Consider the following 20,021-nt stretch of genomic DNA (forward strand, 5'->3'; position numbering starts at 1 on the left):
AAAAAGTCCCCTGATTGGAGGGATGGTGGATAACGTCCTTCCCTGCCCTTTCATTATCCACTGAAAACATTCCCTTGTAAATGTGGTTCTGTTAACTCTCTCTGCACCTACTTGCTCAGGAGAACTTGCATGTTTTCACATCACTGAGTCTAAGGCTGCGTTCACACATTGCGTATTTTCGCGCGCTTTTTTGCTCGCGCTTTTTCAAAATACGCAATGTGCCTTGTGTCTGCCAGCAAAGTGAATGGGAAATTCACTTTGCCATTCAGACACTGTTATTTTATGCAGTGCGAAAGCGCAGCTGCGTAAAGAATTGACATGTCAATTCTTTACGCAGCTGCGTCCTGCGCTTTCTCCTATTGTGCCCATTATAAGCGATGGAATTATGCAGCGGTGTTCACACACTGCGTAATTCCAACGCTTTTTTATGGAGGCGCAGGAGAAACTATGGATATTCACCTATCCGATGGATGGGAGAGGCGTCCGCTCCGGTCCCGCGGCTTCCACCATCTGCCGGAGAACCGTTCGGCTGACTGTAGCTTACCGGCTTGTAACCGGCTTCCGGTCAGCTGATTTACAAGCCGGTCACCTGACAGTCAGCTGATCGCTTCACGGCAGATGCTGGAAGCCGCGGGACCGGAGTGGACGCCTCTCCCATCCATCGGATAGGTGAGTATCCATAGTTTTTTTCTTTTAAAGCATTGTATGTACTGCAGCCAGAAGCTGTCTGTACATACACTGCTAGGGGACACTCACACACATGACACATAGACACAGACAGGACACACAGACACATACATTACATTACATTACACATACAGACACATACATTACATTACATACAGGTGTCCATGCTCCTCACACTTCATTTCTCCTGCACCTGCGTAAAAAAACGCAGTGTGTGAATGGAGGTGCAGTTTTTACCTGCTTAAAAAAACGCAGGTAAAAACTGCAGGAAAATACGCGCGCGTAAAAAATATGCAATGTGTGAACGCAGCCTAAGAGTCTCAGCGTCATATACCTCCCTTCTGACACACTACCAGTGACTTTGTCACAAGAGGAATAAAGCTCATTTTCTCCCCGCAGCGTTCAACTACGTGCAGGTGCAGGGCAGGTTAATAACACTATTAACATATAGCTTAACCCCATATCTGCATGTTAATAGCGTTTTTTCTGGTGACAGGTTCCCTTTAATGTTAGAATCTGAAAAATTACCAGCCAGTGCAAATGTGCCTTAAGCATATCCTTCACTGAACAGCATTTCAGTTACTGCTAAACAAAAGTCCATCAAGGGGTTAGGTAAAATCGATAGCGAGGAACTCATTGTAGAACAAACCATAAAGGCAGTCTGAGCCTTTATGCTATACAATGGCGGTCTGCTGGATATATGATTGCTTATAGTAATTTAAGTTCATAGCTATCTATGATTTTAGTAAAACAGTGGGATAAGAGCAGACTAGTACATTATGCCTCATGTAAAAAATAAATGTTTAATTTATTTGCTAGGATACATAATTTTCTTTAACTTTTTGGACTATTTTTGGTGCGGTAGATAGTAACTTTGAAATTGGACGTATGGGTTTATGAACATTGCGCATTAAGCTTACCGTAAAGTGCTATTCAGAAGACAGATTTAGGGTATGTGCGCATGTTCAGGATTTGAAGCAGAAATTTCTGCAGCGTTTCTACATCTCCTTGGCAGGAAAAACGCTGCTGAAAAAAAAGCAGTTTGCCACGTTTTTTACACGTTTCTTGAAGCGTTTTTTGTACACCAATGAATGCTTTTTGAAGCTAAATAGTTATTTGAAAAGGAACGTGGGACATTGCTTTAACCATTGGATTACCGTCAGAACTGGGGTAAGTATATTGGTTAATTTAAATGATTAATGAATGTCTGTTGTATTTCAAATAAAGTGTTTGTTCTGTGTGTGTTTATTTAACTCTTTACTTTAATTTGGTTTGGTGATGAAACAGTCTGATTGACACCTTGTAATCACCAAACAAAAGATCTAGGTGTCAGCTAATCCCTTTCACCCAATCTTCATTAGCATTCCCATTCATGTAATTTCTGGGGCAGCTGTGAGCTGCTATTTTTAGCCTAGGAAGGGGCCATTAGGCAAACATGGTCCCTCGCTATTATTAACAGCTCACAGGTGTTTGGTTAGCCGCTATGTTCCCACAAATAGCATCAAGCATCGCTTTGGATGCTGCGTATTTTTGCTGTGTCCAAAACACAGTGTTCTAATGCCGCACTTTTGTTTTCGTTACATGTGAATCCACCACATATAATGATACTTCAATCAGTCAATATCTGCAGCGGAGACTAGTGTGTCCGCTGCAGAAATTGACATGCTGTGGGTGAGTTTGGGTATGTGCCCACGATCAGGAGCCGCTGCAGATTTGACGCTGTTTGATGTTACAGCATAGTGGATGGGAGCTATAGAAATCCCATTTCCACTATGCGTGCATCAGAGCCTGCGAATCACCCGTGGTCACTGACATGCAGTGCATCTTTCAGGACCACAGCATGTCAAATTCTCTTGCGGAGTCGCTAGACTCTGCAACAGAAGTTTGACCACTAGAATGTATTGAATGCTGTAAATCCGCATGGTTCAGTGAACACGTAGATTTACCTGCGTTCAATAGACTTCGACGTTTTGGACACAGCAAAAATGTGTCCAAAGCGCTGCTATGTCCAGATCGTGGGCACAGAGCCTAAAATTTTTTTAAAAAATGTAGTGGGCTCCCGCGTCATTTTCATACCCAGCAAAGGGAAAGCTGATTGCTGGAGGCTGATATTAGTTGCCGGGGAAGAGGCTATTAGCCAAAAATGTTCCCTGGCTATTAATATCAGCCCATAGCTGTTTGCTTAACCTTTACTGGCTAGATTACAGGGGGACCCCAGAAAAAAATTGACATGTGGGCCCCCTATAAAATCTAAGCAGGGAAGGCTAAACAGACAGCTGCAGGCTGATATTAATAGCCAGGGAATGGGCCATGGATCCTGGCCCCCTCCGTGGCTAATAATATCACCCCTCAGCAGTCCCAGAAATGGAGCATCCATAAGATGCACCAAATCTGGCGCTTAGCCTCTGCTATTCCCACTGCCCTGTAGCGGTGGCGAGTGGGGTAATGGGGTTATGATTAATGTCAGCCTTGTATTGGCGGCTGACGTGAAGCCCAGGTTAGTAATGGGGGCGTCTATAAGACACCCCCATTACTAACCGTGTAGTTAAATGGTCACCGCTTTTTCAATAAATACATGGCCAGAATAAAGTATTTTAATGGAATAAAATGACACACGTTTTTTTTTTTTAAAAAAATGATTATATGCTCAGTCCCTGAATCCCTCGTCTCATGAAAAAAAGTAAAATAAAAAACAACCATATCCCTCACCTGTCCGCCGTCACGACTTAGTTCATTGGATTATCCCTCGGCGATGGGCAGCCAGGAAACCGTTATTGATCTGCATGCTGTGTGTAAAATTCTGTATTCTTTATGTATATTTTTTCATTTTGTTTTTTATTTTTTTTACTCCTCTTAATTACAATGTACAAGGGCTTTTCGTTTGTACGCATTATGTTCATGATGAAGTAGTGAAAACTGAAAAAAAAAAAAAGTTGAGTGTGGATTCATTATCAGAAATTACATTATAACAACAGATAAGTATGTTTACATGTTCCGGCATATCTGAATGAATGATTACTTTGAACATACTTTTTTCTTTGATAAAGTATCTTGTGAATCTCTTATACAAAATGTTCTAAGGTAATTTATAATAAAGAAAAGCGTGTCATTTTTCCAGAATTTGAAAGCAATGTAAAACCAATTAAATTCCAGGTAATGAAATAGAAATTCATGAAGCACAAAATTAACAATATTATTTATAAACTTCTTATTAACTGAAATCTTTTAAAGAACCTTGCAGAGATTGTCACACAAAGGCAACCCCGGTCTGTGTAGGGCATATATGGATGTCACAGAGGAAAAGAATGGCATGCCATCTTGTTGGATAGCCTTCTGCTATGGTTTACCAAAGCTGCCCATGCATCATATAAATGGTCATTCATTTCATTAGTCACCATATTAAGTTGACCATATACATCTGGTAGCTGACTGTCAAGTGCTCATTTGCTCATAAGCTATCCCACCCGACTCCTCAAATGAATGGTTTGGCTCAACCAAATTGAGATTGCCCAGCCCTTAGCTCCCACGATATCCTCTGTCTGCTCTGGGGAGATTCCATACACACTAGTCTGTGGGCCAATACCAACAATATTGGTGCCTAATGTATATGGGTGACTTTAGGCTAATGTTCTGCAGGAGAGAAAATAAGTGGACAAAGCTTCTCCTAGGAATAACAGCTGATTACTGGACATTAGCATGGCTGGTTCTTCTTTTTAAAAAGTATTTAGCAGATTGGATTTGGGAATCAGGTGATGCTGTTGCTTATAAAGAAGTAGAGAACCATTTGTGACTTCTGGAGCAGTGGGAAGTTAACTTCTTGACAACCCATGGAGTAGGGTAAATTATTTTACTGTGATGGAGGATAACACTGTAGCAACTATTAAACAGAGTTCCGTTTTGCTACTAAATGCTGAAAACTTGCCTTTAACCCAGGAATGGTGAACCTCAGGCCTGCGGCCCGTTTAGGGTCCACAATGACTTTTTCTCCGGCCTCTGGGCAGATTCCCTAGGACCCCAGTGCTCGGGTTGGCAACTGTATTTTAACGGCCGCTGATCATTTTAATTTCTTCTTACGTGCATGCAGTGTTCACTTAATTCTGTTACGCGTGCAATGAATGATCTCGCGATGCTGGCCAGTGTCAGCGTGAGGACATACTGAGTGGACGGAGATAGCGCTATGAGTTCCTGACCCACAGAAGAGGGTTGCAGCAGCAGCCTCTCCTGTGATGTCTATGCCCCAGCCCCATGTCTCCTGTGATGTCTATGCCCCGGCCCCATGTCTCCTGTGATGTCTATGCCCCGGCCCCATGTCTCCTTTGATGTCTATGCCCCGGCCCCATGTCTCCTGTGATGTGTGTGTGTGTGTGTGTGTATATATATATAGCAGTCTCTGTATCTTTCTATGTAATGTATGCTGCAGACCTCCCACTGCTTGAGTGCTTTAAATGTAACATGAGCAGTGATGAATTATACTTATCTCAAAGTCGCCTTCACTCCAGACCGACACACATCTGGAAAAGCAGTTACGAGTAGCAACATCATCCATACCACCTAACATCACAGCCACATCAAATAGAAGCCGTTCCATCTGTCACATTAAGGGGGAGTTAAATATATGTTTAACCAAATATAGCAGGATCATTTTCAAGTTGTTCATTTTGTACGGCCCCCAAAGGGTGGTCTAAATATCCAAATGGCTCCCTGCAGAAAGAAGTCCCCCCACCACTTCTTTAACCCCTTTAATGTTGGCCACCAAACGTTTTATTGTCTCTGTATAGCACGCGCTCAGGAGCTGAGCCCCTTGCATGCAACTCATGTCATACCTTTTATGTAAAATCTCTTATAAAATCCAGCCCTCAAGAAAATAAAATTATTTTTTTTTAAATAAATTTCTGAATTTTAAGCACTTGACTATAAAAGAAAATTATTAGTTTGGTATCACTGTAATCATAATGACCCTGAAAAACATGTCCCCAAGTCATTTTTACTGTACAATGAATGCTGGTAAAACAAAACCCAAAAAACAGCGGTGGAATTGCATTTTCTTTTTTCCAACCACTTCATTGCACTTGGAATTTTATTTTCCAATGTTTCACTGCATTATATTGTAGAATTAGTAGAATAAATTAAAACTACAATATGTCTCACAAAGCCTTCATACAACTATATTAACAGAAAAGTAAGAATTCTAGCTCTTGGAAGAAGGGGAGGGAAAAGCGCAAGTGCAAAAAATGAAAAATCGTCCAGTCATGAAGGGCCCATTCACACTACATTCGTTACCATGTTCTGTGGCCCCATCAGTGCTTATGTCTGAACCCCCCCGTAAAACAGAATTTGGACATATGCTCCATTGGGGCTATTGACTGTAATGGTGTGCTCCGTCGTGCATTATGTTCTGCCGTATATGCCTATTGGAGGCGGACAGCAACGCTCAGTAGACTATGTAGCTAAATGGAGAATGAGGCTGCACCACCTTCTAAATGCATAATGTCCGCACCTGAATCTCAACGGCAAATACACATCGTATAAACTTGCGGTGCCAGCTTTAAAATTCAGAAATAATAGACCAATAGAGAGGAGATGATGAAAAGCTGCACTCACCGTTTATGTAAAAATAAGAGTCCTTTATTTCATATTCGGATAAAATTAATGGAAAGCGGGGAGGAGGTGGACGACGACGCTCTAACTAGCGCTTCTGCGGGTCACATGGACCCGCAGAGGCGCTAGTTAGAGCGTCGTCGTCCACCTCCTCCCCGCACTCCCTGCTTTCCATTCATTTTATCCAAATATGAAATAAAGGACTCTTATTTTTACATAAATGGTGAGTGGAGCTTTTCATCATCTCCTCTCTATTGGACTCGGTAGACTATGTCTTGCTGTCCAACTCTAATAGGCGTATACAGCCTAAAATGATGCACGACAGAGTTCACTGTGACTTCGTTTGCATCATTATAGTCAATGGCCCCGTCTGCCCATATGCCCGAATCTCATTTTGTGGGGGGGTTCGGACGTAAGCCTTAATGGGCCAACCTAATGCACCTGAGAGAATGCAAGGGTTTGAGGCCGGACCCAGTTTTGTACTAGTGTGCAGCAATCTCTCCTTGTTTGTACCCAAAGCTCCCCCTCCCCATACACATTAGACTAGACTAATGTTGGATGGTTTCATCGATATCGAAGGGTTCGGTCAACAGTCTAATATGTATGGGAGCCCCGAATAATTTATTTTCGAAGGGAAAATATCAATCCAGCATGTCCAATTTCAGACTGCTGATCAAATGGTCTCCCAGAGATGTGCTGCCGCCAGACATATCCAGCTGTGGCTCTCCCATGTAGAACATGAGCACTCGTGTGTATGAGAACAGGCTAAGATGGCAGCGATCTAATTTGTATGGCGCACAGTTGTTCCCAGTCCCTAAGTTTTGGAACTAATTTCTAGAGATTCGTTCATACCTGCAATAAAAATATGGATACCTTGTTGCATTTGGCTGTTTTTCAACTCTCATGTTTCATATTTTCAGCCGTAAAATAGACAGCTTCCCAGAATGTCAAACTTTTGTGACATTGTGTTTTCAATCCAGAACCAGCAGTGTAATATTTGTCAGCTTAAAGTCTGCTGATGAATCTTTATGTAACTTGTACTATAATTCAGACTCCTCACACAGATAAATGGCTTGATATAGTAACTTTGTATTAGGCATTAACTTTTGTACTGGAGGCTGTAACAGTAGAAGTTCAACTTCAATGGTACAACGCAATGGAATCTCAATTGCATGAAACCTACTATATAGCATGAACAGTTAAGCTGCGTGCACACATTGCCCTTTTTTCTGTGCAGATTTGTCATAAATCCTGAAGGGTTTCCTGATGGCAGCAAAGTAAGTGAAAATCCTTAAGTCTCATACACACATTGCTTATTCTTGACTTGCAGATTTAATTCTGCTGCATGTCAGTTATTTAAATGTTTTTTTGCCGTAGATTTCACCCATAGGAATGAGTGGGAAAAAAATCTGCACCAAAAATTCAAATAAACGCAGCAAAAATGCGTGTTTTTTCCTGCCAAGAGATGCAGAAATGATGCAGATTTCTGCACCAGATACATAACTTACCCTTATATACACTCACCAGGCACCATCTTTTGGCATTTTCAGCAGTGCTTTGGCTTCACATTGCATTTGTTACCTATTGAATCACATGGTGTCTTTTGTGTGGATCAGAGGTCACTTTTTACATTTTCTTAATGCAAGTCTATGAGACTTAGGCCGTGTTCACATGGTCAGTATTTTACCTCAGTATTTTTAAGCCAAAATCAAGAGTGGAACAATCAGAGGAAAAGTTTTAATAGAAACACGTCACCACTTCTGGATTTATCACCCGCTCCTGGTTTTGGTTTACAAATACTGAGGTAAAATACTGACCAAATACTGACCGTGTGAAGAAGGCCTTAGAACAAGGCTACAAAACCTCATTCTGATTCTCATACACTGGGTTTGGGAAAGTAACCGCCACTCCACAGAGCAGACACTGTGTGATCTATCAGGTTACCAATGCGACCACATGACACCGGAATGGACCGGATCACTGCTGAAGACTGCAGCAATTGAGTTTATTACTGCACTCATTACGTATGTGCCTGAGTTGTTACTGAAATAAAAAAATAAAAATAAAAAAATATCGATCCTGTACAAGGTGGGGACTATTGGAAAATATAAATTTTTGTTGCTTCCATTTGACAGTACAAATACCATAATTAGCATAAAATTTAGAAGGTACCTGTCAAGTCAAAAAACGCTATTAACCTGCAGATATTGGATTAATCTGCAGGTAAATATCATTCTATGCTATTGCACTACTGGAAGTCCTGCTGCCGAGAGGAAATGATCTGTATTCCTCCTGGCTGCCTCCAGCTTTCAGTCAAAGGGGTGTGGCTTCATTCACCTCTCAATACATAGTTAGCAGCAGCTGAAGCCACACTCTGGCACTGACTGACAGCCGGCTCTGCAGTACATCGGTACAGAGCCGGCTGTCAGTTAGGGCTGGTGTGTGGTTACCACTGCTGCTCGCTATATACTGACAGCTATTGAAGCTGCCCTCTATGACTGAAAGCCCAAGGCTGTCGTGAGCAATGAACTAAATTTCAGTCGGTCTTTCAAAGCAGCGGCGGCGACGCAGCTTTAGAGCGCTATTAACCTGCAGATTAACCCCATATCTGCAGGTTTAGTAGCATTTTTTGACATGACAGGTTCCCGTTAAAAGTTACAGCTAATTCTATATTCTATGCTGAATATGAAAATTGAAAGTGCTACTTTATTTAGAATTTGCTTTACTGTAATTGCGAACTAACATGATGTTTTACAAGAAATATTCCCATAGGTGTTCTAGATCTGTCTGTTCTTGTATGCAATCACATTTAATTTTGCTGATTTGTCCTTCAGCCGCCCTGTGTAATTTCTTACAGAACACTTGAAATGTGGACTTATTATTCTCAATCAACCACTGGACAAACACCTCTTAGACCAACTATGGAGTAAAGGTACTTCATTTACTGTTTGTGTACTTTAAAAATGTGATTCCTGTGTACAGTGTTTAGTTACATGGCTTCTACCTATGAACTCGCAGCTGCTAAGCATAGTACAGCAGAATGTGATTAATATTCTTTAATAAGACCTGGCAGAAAGAAATGAGGCTAAACGAGGAGTGCTCTATTAATTGATTTTGTACAAATCTAGTCTCAGTCAAATATTACTTCCTAAATAGATGTTATTTGGCATAGCACCATAAAAAAAACTCTTGAAATATCAACACAACAATGTAATTTATTTATTTATTTTTTTTAATTACAATTAAGATAAAAAAATTTTTAAGTTGAATCCTGATTTTTAAAGTGTTATAACTGACCACTGTCAGAACTATTCATCATCCATCCACACAACTGGTGATATTTATTTTGCTTGTTTTGACAAAATCTACTTAGTGGATACTGATTTTTGTCTAAGTGATAGGCAGTTTTATATTTATTTTTTGTTAAGTTGTGACTGTAATTATTTTAATGATATATTAAGTTATGTTTTAGACTCTCGACCTAGCCTTAGTTTTGTGGCTAACATTTTTTCATATTTTTTTTAAAGTTTTATTTTTTACATAACTATGACTAAAAAGCAACCCCACCCATTTAACTTGCCTCTATAGCAAAGTGGAGCATATGACTCAAGCAGCTATTCTGGTTGGTGCACAAACGTTTTTCATTAACTTACAGTATTTCAACTGAAAAGTGACACCCAAGTGGTGAATTGAAGCCGTGTTGCATTCCTGCTCGTCGTTATTGGGACCCATTAAGTTTAAGTACATAATGTCAACTATCTCCTGAAACAAATTAATCACCGTTTTTTGTATAGAGCACTTGTGTTAAATAATAAAGAGCAAATGATAATAATTTAAAACAAAAAAAATGTGAGGGAAAAATAGAAAAATCTAAAGCTTGCTATGTCACTGGTATTTTCACCCTTTATATCAATTTAGTATGGAAACACATTTTGACTTGCCTGTGGTAAATCACAAAATAGATTCACCTGTGATTTAGTTGTCGGTGCCCATTTCACATGAATTAGCCAATGAATGATGACTTCAGTATTTTAAAAAGCCACATTGTTGGCCCTGTTTTTTTGTCAGAATGGCGAAGACAAAGGAGCTGTCTGAGGACGTCAGAACTGCTATTATTAGCAAACACAATACTTCCAAAGGGTATATGGTCATCTCCAAAGATCTTGGTATCCCAGATTCAACAGTGCACAATGTTATTAAGAAGTTTGCCAAGCATGGAGCTATCTAGAACCTCCCTAGATGTGGGGGAAAGAGGAAAATTGACAAGAGATGTCTTCGAAGGCTGGTGCGAATGGTGGAAAAAACACTACGTCAAACATCTGAAGGCCAACCTGGAACAGTCTGCAGTCATGGCTTAAACAAGTACCATACGCCGCACACTAAACCAAGCAGAGCTTTATGGGAGAAGGCCAAGGAAGAAACTATTGCTGAAGAAAAGACATAAACAGGAACGATTTACCTTTGCCAAACCACAATCCTTATGGGAAAATGTTCTGTGGACAGATGAAACAAAAATAGAGCTTTTTGGCATTGCAAAGCAGCGGTTTGTTTACAGACTGCACAATGAAGCTTATAAGGAAATTAACACCTTACCAACAGTTAAGCATGGTGGGGGATCCATAATGCTGTGGGGTTGCTCTGTTGCGTGTGGTACTGGAGGCCTTGACCATATCACAGGAATCATGAAACCAGAGAATTATCAAGAGATTTTAGAGTGAAATGTCCTACCAATTGTAAGAAAACTTGGTTTGAGTGGAAGATCATGGGTCCTCCAGCAAGACAATGATCCAAATTACACATCCAAACGTACACAGGAATGGTTGAAAAAGTAAAGATTGACTGTTTTAAAATGGCCATCAATGAGCCCTGACCTCAGTGCCATTGAAAATCTTCGGTATGAGCTGAAATCTGTCATTGGGAAAAATAACCCTGCAAATATTCAAGAGCTTGAACAAACTGAAAAGGAAGAGTGGGAGAACATTCCAGCTGAGAAGTGCAAGAAGCTTATAGATGGCTACAAGTAACATTTAGAGGCTGTCATCAATGACAAAGGGTGTACAACCAAGTATTAATTAGGGGTGCCTTTATTGCTGCACATGCTGTTTATTCTGTTTCTTCTTTGAAATTGCAACGTGGAAGTTGAAAAACAATGTTTTATTGTTGTATTACTTTGGACCACTAATTAAAACATCGTGAGGATATAACCTTGGTACATTTCCATTTATTTCTGAAGATATTTCACAATCTATGAAGAAATGAAGGGGTGCCAATAATGGTGAGCAGCACTGTACATGTAGGCCACTGTTGGGATAATTTGCTTCTGTGTGTCTATCTTTGTGATCTTGATTTATGCTAAACAGAAGACCTCCCATTCCCAACATATGATGGTGGGTGTAAGTGTTTAGACCTAGTGGAGAAGTCATGTGTGAAGGGTACATTGCTCAAGTTTTTCCATTGTCCCAAAGTTCATCTATAAATAATTATTTATCATACAAAGTGAAATAAATCATCTTGTGGTTCATATTTTAAGCCGTGCATCTTTTCTAGAAGGACATTGCTAACCACTGAATTTGTCACTGTCCACAAGCCTCTGAGAAAACCTATTACTCATTAACTGTAAGAAACCGCATTCAGCCTAGATTATTAAGCACTAAATGTTATACGCTGTCACCAGACAGATTAGGAATATATTGAAAATGCATAAAATGTTTTTAACTCCTTAATGAAACTTGCAACCGATTTTTATTCCTTCAATGCATCAAAAATATTAATTAACTTTTCTCATAGTCTTGATAAGATATTTTTTAATCGTAGAAATTGCTAGAATCATACCTGTTAGTCAAATTTAGATGACAATGTTCCTGGCACTTCGGTTCAAGATAAAACAAGCAAGATCACAACTAGCCTTTCTGTATTGTTATTTAAACTACATCTCTTAAAAATATTCCCAACACAATTACAATTAATCTCCTACCCCTTCACTTAAAAAATTAAATTAAATTGGTGGTCTTATCTTTTACAGTTATTATTCCTGGCTCTGCATGATCTAAAAAAATAATCACCTGCTGATCTCCACCCGCTCATACGTACTGCTGCCTGGGTCCCCTAACAGTCATTTTGCTACCTTCTCCAGCAGTTACTAAGGTGTCAGCTCTTTGGCCACTAATTGACTGGAATGGCTATGTGCCTTCTCCTCTAGAAGAGGAAGCAAGTCATGTTTCATAAATATGGTTAAAAAGTAACTTTCTTCAATGATGCTGTTTGATAGCTACCTAAACATGTAACTTCTGGCCCCAACATCTTTTCCAATGGCTATCAAAAATTTCCTTACATTTTAAACCTCTTTTTTTTCTCACCACCATTTACGACTATGCAGCTCAGCTAGCCAACTTTCCCTAAGAGATGTTGCAGGCAGTCAAAACTACAGTTCCTAAACCAGATAAGCCCTCAATAAACCTAAAAACATATAACATGCTTCTATGCATATTCTAGGAAGATAAATATGTTGAAGGAGTTTGCCACATTTTTTTTATTGATCGTCCATCATTTCTATAGTGGCCGCGGCAGAGTATTGCATACCCACCTCCTATTCAAATAGGGGGTGGTTCTGTAATACGTGGCTGCATACATTATAGTTTTGATGGAGCCGCTATGTTCTGGCAGCATCTGAGAACTCCTGTCTGGCATGAATAATAGCTGGTCGGTGGGGGAGGGGGAAGGGTGACATCCTTCTATCAATCAAATATTGATGGCCCACCAAAGAATAGGTCATTAATAGAAAAGTAGTGGCCAACCTTTTTAAAGAAGCACTTTCATGTAAGTTTTTATCCTCTTAATATATTGCAATCATATTATACAGCACTGTGTACTTAACTTTGCTCATTTTGTGTTTCTACCCAGTTAATTTTTTTTATTTTCCATTAAGTCTATGACATCACAATTAAAAACAGACTAGCTAAACCCTTCTAATCTCTATGTAGAAACCTGGATCTAAGGGGTAATGTTTATCCTTGTGGAAAGTGACATTCCGGCCCTGGCATGCCAATGTAAGGAGGCTTATTGCCCGTGCAATGCTCCTCTGGGAAATTAAATATGCAAATTGCCTCTAAAGAGAGGAAGAAGACTAGAACTCTGTAGTTCCACCTGTTGAAAGCAGCGATCCTACAAGGCACTATTGACTCTTTAACAAGCCTTGCAATGTGATTTAGCATAAAAGCCAAATCAGAATCTCAATTTCCAGACAGTGTTTTTAGGGGTATTGCACAATTTCATCATTGTTAAGTATGAGATCTGATTTGGCTAGGTGAGAGGTTCTGTACTGTTGAAGGCAAATCAGATTTCATACTTTGCACTGACGAGTAGCAATACCCCAAAACACTGTCTGCAAATTGAGATTCTGATTTGACTTTTATCCTAAGTAGTGATGAGTGAGCACTAAAATGCTCGGGTACTCGTTGCTCGGGTCAAGTAAATTGGAATACTCGGGTGCTCGACCGGAGCAACAAGCCCAATGTAAGTCTATGGGAAACTCGAGCATTTTTCAGGCGGCTGCCCCCGGCGGTCTGCAGAGGGCCTAAAAATTGCCCAAATCGATGGGAACAGTGCTCAAATGACATGGGAACAGCATGGGGAAGACCCCTGGAAGCATTTCTGACTCCCAGGTCACTTCTGTCAACAACGTTGTCAGAGGTGTTATGCCACTTTTACGGACTCAAAATAAGACATACCAAAACTAAACCAAAATGGATTTTCCTGTTTAATATGTTAAGGAACATCCTTTCCATGACATGTACAATGTATATAAAGCAAAATAAATAACCAAAAACAAAAATACTCCTCCACACCTTGGGCTATGTTCACACGTAGCGTTTTTGATGCATTTTTACACTTATGCATTGCTTTCAACCAAGACAAATGCATTCACCAGGAAATTTCATTTTAACATTTTACAGCCTTATCTGGCCATGTGGTGTGTGACACATCACATACAGTGCATACAGTGATGAAAAGTCATGGGAACAGCATGGGGAAGACCTCTGGAAGCATCTCTGACTCCCAGGTCACTGCCCAAAAGTGTGCCCATCATAAGTGATCCTTGGCGCATGTGAAGATGCAAGCGCAAGTATGCAGGCAGCCAGACAGGCTGCAATCACTATACTGCCGGCGGCAGCCGGGTGTCCATACTCTGTCCCCAGCCGCCACTATATTTCGCGGTATCTTCTCCGCCCTTCCACAAGCACGGGTCCCACAACATTACCCGTGCCCTCCCCAGTGCACTTACTGGGAAGGACCGCCTAACCACAAACACGTGGACAGGTTAATGTGGCCAGGGACGGTACCGAACCAGTCCACAACTTTTTTTGCTGACAGTTGTATTTAGCTCGGTGAAAGGACTGGCATAGAGGGAAACCCTATCTACCCTGCATGTCATTTCTCACAGGAAGTCCTGTAAAGCTGCTTTCTCTTGAAATGTGGCCTTTTAGGCTCGTGGATGAGGAAACTTTTCACAACCTCATGCCTCGTGTCCATACTCGGTCCCCAGCTGTCACTATTTATCCCGGTGTTGTCTCCATCTTCTACAAACGCGGGTCCCTGAACATTACTGCTGGTACTTTTCTGTGGGAATTTGCTTGCCTCCTACCAGCCTGGAATATTTCCAGCAAACTATGGTACGACGCCATGGTATTAGCACTGCCCCCAGTACCAGTAGTGAAGCCATCCCCAATTTCCTTCTCAGGAATTTTATTTGGTAGACTGAGTGGCTGCCCAAATACATTTTCTCACAAAGGAGCTGAAGATAGAGTGGCAGTAGGTGCAAGTTTCTCCAGCCTGTTAGATATTAGAGGGTGAACGGCAGCACATTGGATCAGTGGTTAGCACTGAAGCCTTGCAGCGCTGGGGTCCTGGGTTCAAATCCCAGCAAGGACAACATCTGCAAGGACTTTGTATGTTCTCCCCGTGTTTGCGTGTGTTTCCTCCTCAGTAAAAAAAGCAGCCATAGAGTGTCCGGGAACCTTTCCACACACTTTTCTTAGCCAGGACTGCTTCTTGGCATTGTTGGACGGTCCCACCAGAGAATCCTCTGGTGTGCCTTGGCTTCTACCTCAGGAGAGTTCATGATAGCGCTAACTTTGCAGCTGCTATGGGGCACTTGAGCGGGGGAGAAAGGTTGGCCCTCAGAATCAAATCCTCTGGTGGGCACAATGTTTTTCAATCTGAAACAGCTTCTCGGTGGGAATTGTATTTCATCACAGCCATATTCTTTAGCTCGGTGAAAGCACTGGCATAGAGGGAAACTGTATCTACCCCGGCTGTCATTTCTCCATCACCAGGTTCCGCCCATTGTCACACACAACCATGCCTTGGCTGTATGTTCAGCGGTGAGAGTCACAGATAAGGCTGCTGTGTTACTGCTTTCAACAACTCTGCAGCGCTGGGCGGTTTGTCAATTAAGCATTAAGCATGTTATCTTCAGCACAGCCTGTTGCCTCTTGGCCAAGGCAGTGCTGCAGTGCTGTCAGCTTGTGACTGATGTGGTCATTTCGGAGATGGAGGAGGTGCATGAGCTGAACAATGTGATTACATTGTTGTTAAATTGGTGACGCTGTTTTATACTAAAGAAAGATCCTATTTGTTTTTGTTTTTTTTACGTTTTAATGTATTCACCGGGAAATGTCATTTTAGCATCATCAGACACATCCTGTTTTATTTATGATGGAGGGACTCTGAAAGTCATAAAGCCTATTTTTATAGGGACATCAAACGGCCCTTATTCTTAAAAGGCCAGCAGTCGGCCCTAGCTATTGTTAGAGCCATCAGCCGGCTATGCTTTGTTGTTCCCATTATTAACAAGTGGGTCTCCTATACTGTTATTGCGTATCCAGTGACTGCAAGGGCTGCCAAAAATTTGCACGCAACCCAATACCCCTTTGAAGACACATAGAGGAAGGTCTCAGTAAAAAAATTTTTCCCATTATAGAGGAGCGGGTCTCCTATAGTGGTAATGCACATGCTGTGACTGCAAGGGCTGCCAAAATTTTGGAAAAACTCCACTAAGGATTTAAAGACACACAGAGCAGGGCCACAGTAACAAGTACGACATGTTCCCATTAGAAAGGAGAGGGTCTGCTATACAGTTATAGGGTATGCAGTGAGTCCAACGGCTGACAATTTTAGGAAAAACCCCACTAAGAATTTAAAGACACACAGAGCAGGGCCACAGGAACGACAAATTCCCATTAGAAAGGAGAGAGTCTCCAATAGTGTTGGCCTATGCAGTGAATGCAAGGGCTGCCAAAAATTTGGAGGCACTTCAATGCCCCTTGGAAGAGACGTGGAGGAGGGCCTCATAAAAAAAATGTTCCCATTAGAAAGGAGCGGGCCTCCTATACTTGTAATGCCCATGCACTAAGTGCATGGGCTGACATACATTTACCCCTGGGGGGTATACATGAACATACTATATGAAAATTTTTTTTTACAGGCATCATAAACACCCTTTTAAAAAATTAGGTGGGTGTTGCATCATGGACCACGGTCACCCTGGTGATATGGTGGTGGAGGATGAGGAGAAGGAGGAGGATAAGAGCAAATAGCCAAAATCAGGAAGCGTATACCCATGTGTGGGTGTGAAAAGGTGCATGGGAATACACCTCCCAAGAAAAGACACTGGATTGGAGTTTATGTTACGCTGTTATCATTCAGTGGTGTTGAGAAGTCTGGCCCAATCCAGCCCTTGTTCATTTTTATAAGAGTCAGCCTGTCAGCATTTTCAGTTGACAGGCGAATGCGCTGATCAGTTATAATTCCACCAGCGGCACTAGAAACCCGCTCTGATAAAACGCTGGCGGCAGGGCAGGCCAGGACCTCCAAGGCATAGAGATCCAGTGCATTCCACATATCCAGCTTGGATACCCAATAATTATAAGGCACAGCGGAATGCCGACCGTACCAACGTCCTCCGTGAAGGTACTCCCTCAGCATCTAACTAAACTTTGCACTCCTTGTGAGAGTACCCCGCGCCTCAGGGCCTGTCCGATAGAAGGGTCTGAGAAAACTCTCCCAGAACTTTGACAGTGTTCCCCTGCCTCTTCTGGATTGAAGTGGTCTCTCGCGCCTGTACTCCTTGGTTGTCCAACGAAGTGTGCCCTCTGCCGCCAGCTTTTTCAGATGGGATTTTTTTTTTAATAGTCCTGCAACAATGGCCTTCTGGTACAGCCCCATTTTTGTAGACCTGTCCGCCTCAGGAATAAGAGATATAAAGTTCTCCTTGTAGCGTGGGTCTAGAAGTGTCACCAACCAGTAATGACTGTCACCCAAAATTTTGAGAACGCGAGGGTCATGGGAAAGGCAGCGTAACATTAACTAGGCCATGCGTGCCAGACTACTAACAGGCAAGACTTCCGTGTCCTCACCAAGAGGATGACTGACCATGCTCTCCTCCTCCTCCTCCTCTCTGTCCTCTGGCCATCCACGCTGAACAGACAGTATGACAGCTGTGCAGGTAGTACCGTCTATAGTGCATGAAAAAAGCTCCTGTCCTTCCTCCTCCTCCTCCTCCTCCTCCTCCTCCTCCTCCTCCTCCTCTTCCCCATTGTCACCCAATACACGTTGGGATGAGATGAGGCTTGGCTGTGTGTAATCACCCTGTATGGTTCCTTGCTCCATCTCCTCATGCTCCGCCTGCAATGCATCCTCTTTGATTGTGAGCAGAGAGCATTTCAGAAGACAGAGAATCGGGATGGTGACGCTAATTATGGCATCAAAGCCGCTCACCATCTTGGTTGAGTCCTCAAAGTTTTGGAGGATGGTACATATGTCTGACATCCATGTCCACTCCTGAGGTCTTATGTGTGGAGTCTGAACTGAATACCAACGGCCTTGTTGATGCTGGCACTCAACAACTGCCCTCTTCTGCTCACAAATCCTTCCCACCATCTGCAGTTTAGAGTTCCAATGCGTGGGGACATCACACACCATTCTGTGAGCTGGAAGCTGCAAACGCTGCTGAAACACTGCAAGGGCGACAGAAGCTGTAGCTGACTTTCTAAAATGGGCACACAGGCTGCTTACTTTAACAAGCAGATCCGGCAGCTCCGGGTAGGATTTGAGAAACCGCTGAACCACGAGGTTAAGCACATGGGCCAGGCATGGTGCGTTTGTGAGCTCGCCTCGCCTCAGAGCCCCCACCAGGTTCCGGCCATTGTCACACACGACCATGCCTGGCTGTAGGTTCAGCGGTGTGAGCCACAGATCTGCCTGCTCTTTCAGAGCTGTCCACAACTCTTCAGCATTGTGTGGTTTTTCACCTAAGCATATTAGCTTCAGCACAGCCTGTTGCTGCTTGGCCGAGGCTGTGCTGCCGTGCTTCCAGCTTGTGACTGATGTGGTCATTTCAGAGATGGAGGCTGAAGAGGAGATGGAGGCTGAGGAGGATGAGGTGCAGGAGCTGTAGACCGTGGGGGCAACCCTGATTGACCTAGGGCCCGCTATCCTTGGCGTCGGGAGGACGTGTTCCGTCCCAAGGTCCGACTGGGTCCCGGCTTCCACTATGTTAACCCAGTGTGCCGTCAGCAAGATGTACCGTTCCTGCCCACAAGCACTTGTCCACGTGTACGTGGTTAGGTGGACTTTACCGGTAACTACGTTGTTGAGAGCATGGCTAATGTTTTGGGACACGTGCTTGTGTAGTGCGGGGACGGCACACCGGGAGAAATAGTGGCGGCTGGGGACAGAGTACCGAGGGACGGCCGCCGCCATCAGGTTGTGGAATGCTTCCGTCTCCACGAGCCTAATAGGCAACATTTTGAGCGCAAGCAGTCGTGAAATGTGAGAATTTAGTAGTGGTAGTGTGACCTGTGGGGCGTTGGCTGCATGTTTGCACTTGCGTTCCAAGGACTGGGGTATGGACACCTGAACGCTGCACTGGGACAAGGACATGGACGTGCTTCCTGATGCTGCTTCTTGAGAGTGTGCAACGACAGGTGCAGGGAAGGAGGCATCTTCGCATGCACCATGGACAAGGGATTGGCTTGCATGCACAACAGCTGAAGAAGCAATGGTGCCACCCGCAGACACTGTTCCTGGACCCTGGGGTTCGGCCCACAGTCGGGTGCTTTGCTGCCATGTGCCTGTATATGCTGGTGGTGGTCAGGCTGGTCGTTTTGCCACCCCTGCTGATGGCCTGGCAGGTGTTGCAAATGGCCTCTTTGGGGTTATCGGCAGAGTCTTTAAAAAACAGCGAGACTCGGGAAGACCTAACTGTTGTACTGGCAACTTCCTTCATGTTGGTGTTACGGGGAACGGTTGCCTGCCTTCTGTCTGTGGCCACCACACTGATTCTCCCTGCCTATTGGGGTGCTCTGCTTCCCTCACCCTGTGTGCTGCTGTCTTCGCTCTGCATGCCCACTGCCAGGTTAGGTCAGTTACTATATCATCCACCACCTCGTCTTCCACTTCCGCACCCTGGTCCTCCTCCTGACTTTCTGGCAATTGTCTCATCATCATCCACCTCTTGTGACACTTTGCCACCGTTGCCTTCGTGTGACCGTGACTGCTCAAATTTTTGGGCATCGCTACACGCGATCTCCTCTTGCCCCGCTTCAAGTGGACCGTGCGAGAGGCCCGAATCTATAAATGGAAAAGTTTACAGCTCTTCAGAGTGTCCAAGTGTGGGATCAGTTGTCTCTGGGTACTCGGCATGGTGGGAGGAAGGAGGATCAGGGTGGGGAATATGC

General features: G+C 43.0%; 1 protein-coding gene across 9 annotated transcripts in view; it reads left to right on the forward strand.

Annotated features, from left to right (window-relative positions):
• Positions 1–20,021, forward strand: part of TPK1 (thiamin pyrophosphokinase 1) — an 844,123-nt gene that overhangs the window by 139,915 nt on the left and 684,187 nt on the right. For 5 of the 9 annotated variants that reach the window (XM_073678179.1, XM_073678184.1, XM_073678182.1 and 2 more), the window contains one exon: positions 9,143–9,217. The exons of the other annotated variants lie outside the window; for them this stretch is intronic. In XM_073678179.1, the coding sequence (XP_073534280.1) occupies positions 9,143–9,217 (75 nt within the window). The remainder of the gene's footprint in view (positions 1–9,142; positions 9,218–20,021) is intronic. 9 annotated transcript variants of the gene reach the window in all.

Source organism: Phyllobates terribilis, unplaced genomic scaffold (genome assembly GCF_046119375.1).
Source record: "Phyllobates terribilis strain yellow unplaced genomic scaffold, ASM4611937v1 Scaffold_4__5_contigs__length_816908805, whole genome shotgun sequence".
Lineage (NCBI taxonomy): Eukaryota > Metazoa > Chordata > Amphibia > Anura > Dendrobatidae > Phyllobates > Phyllobates terribilis.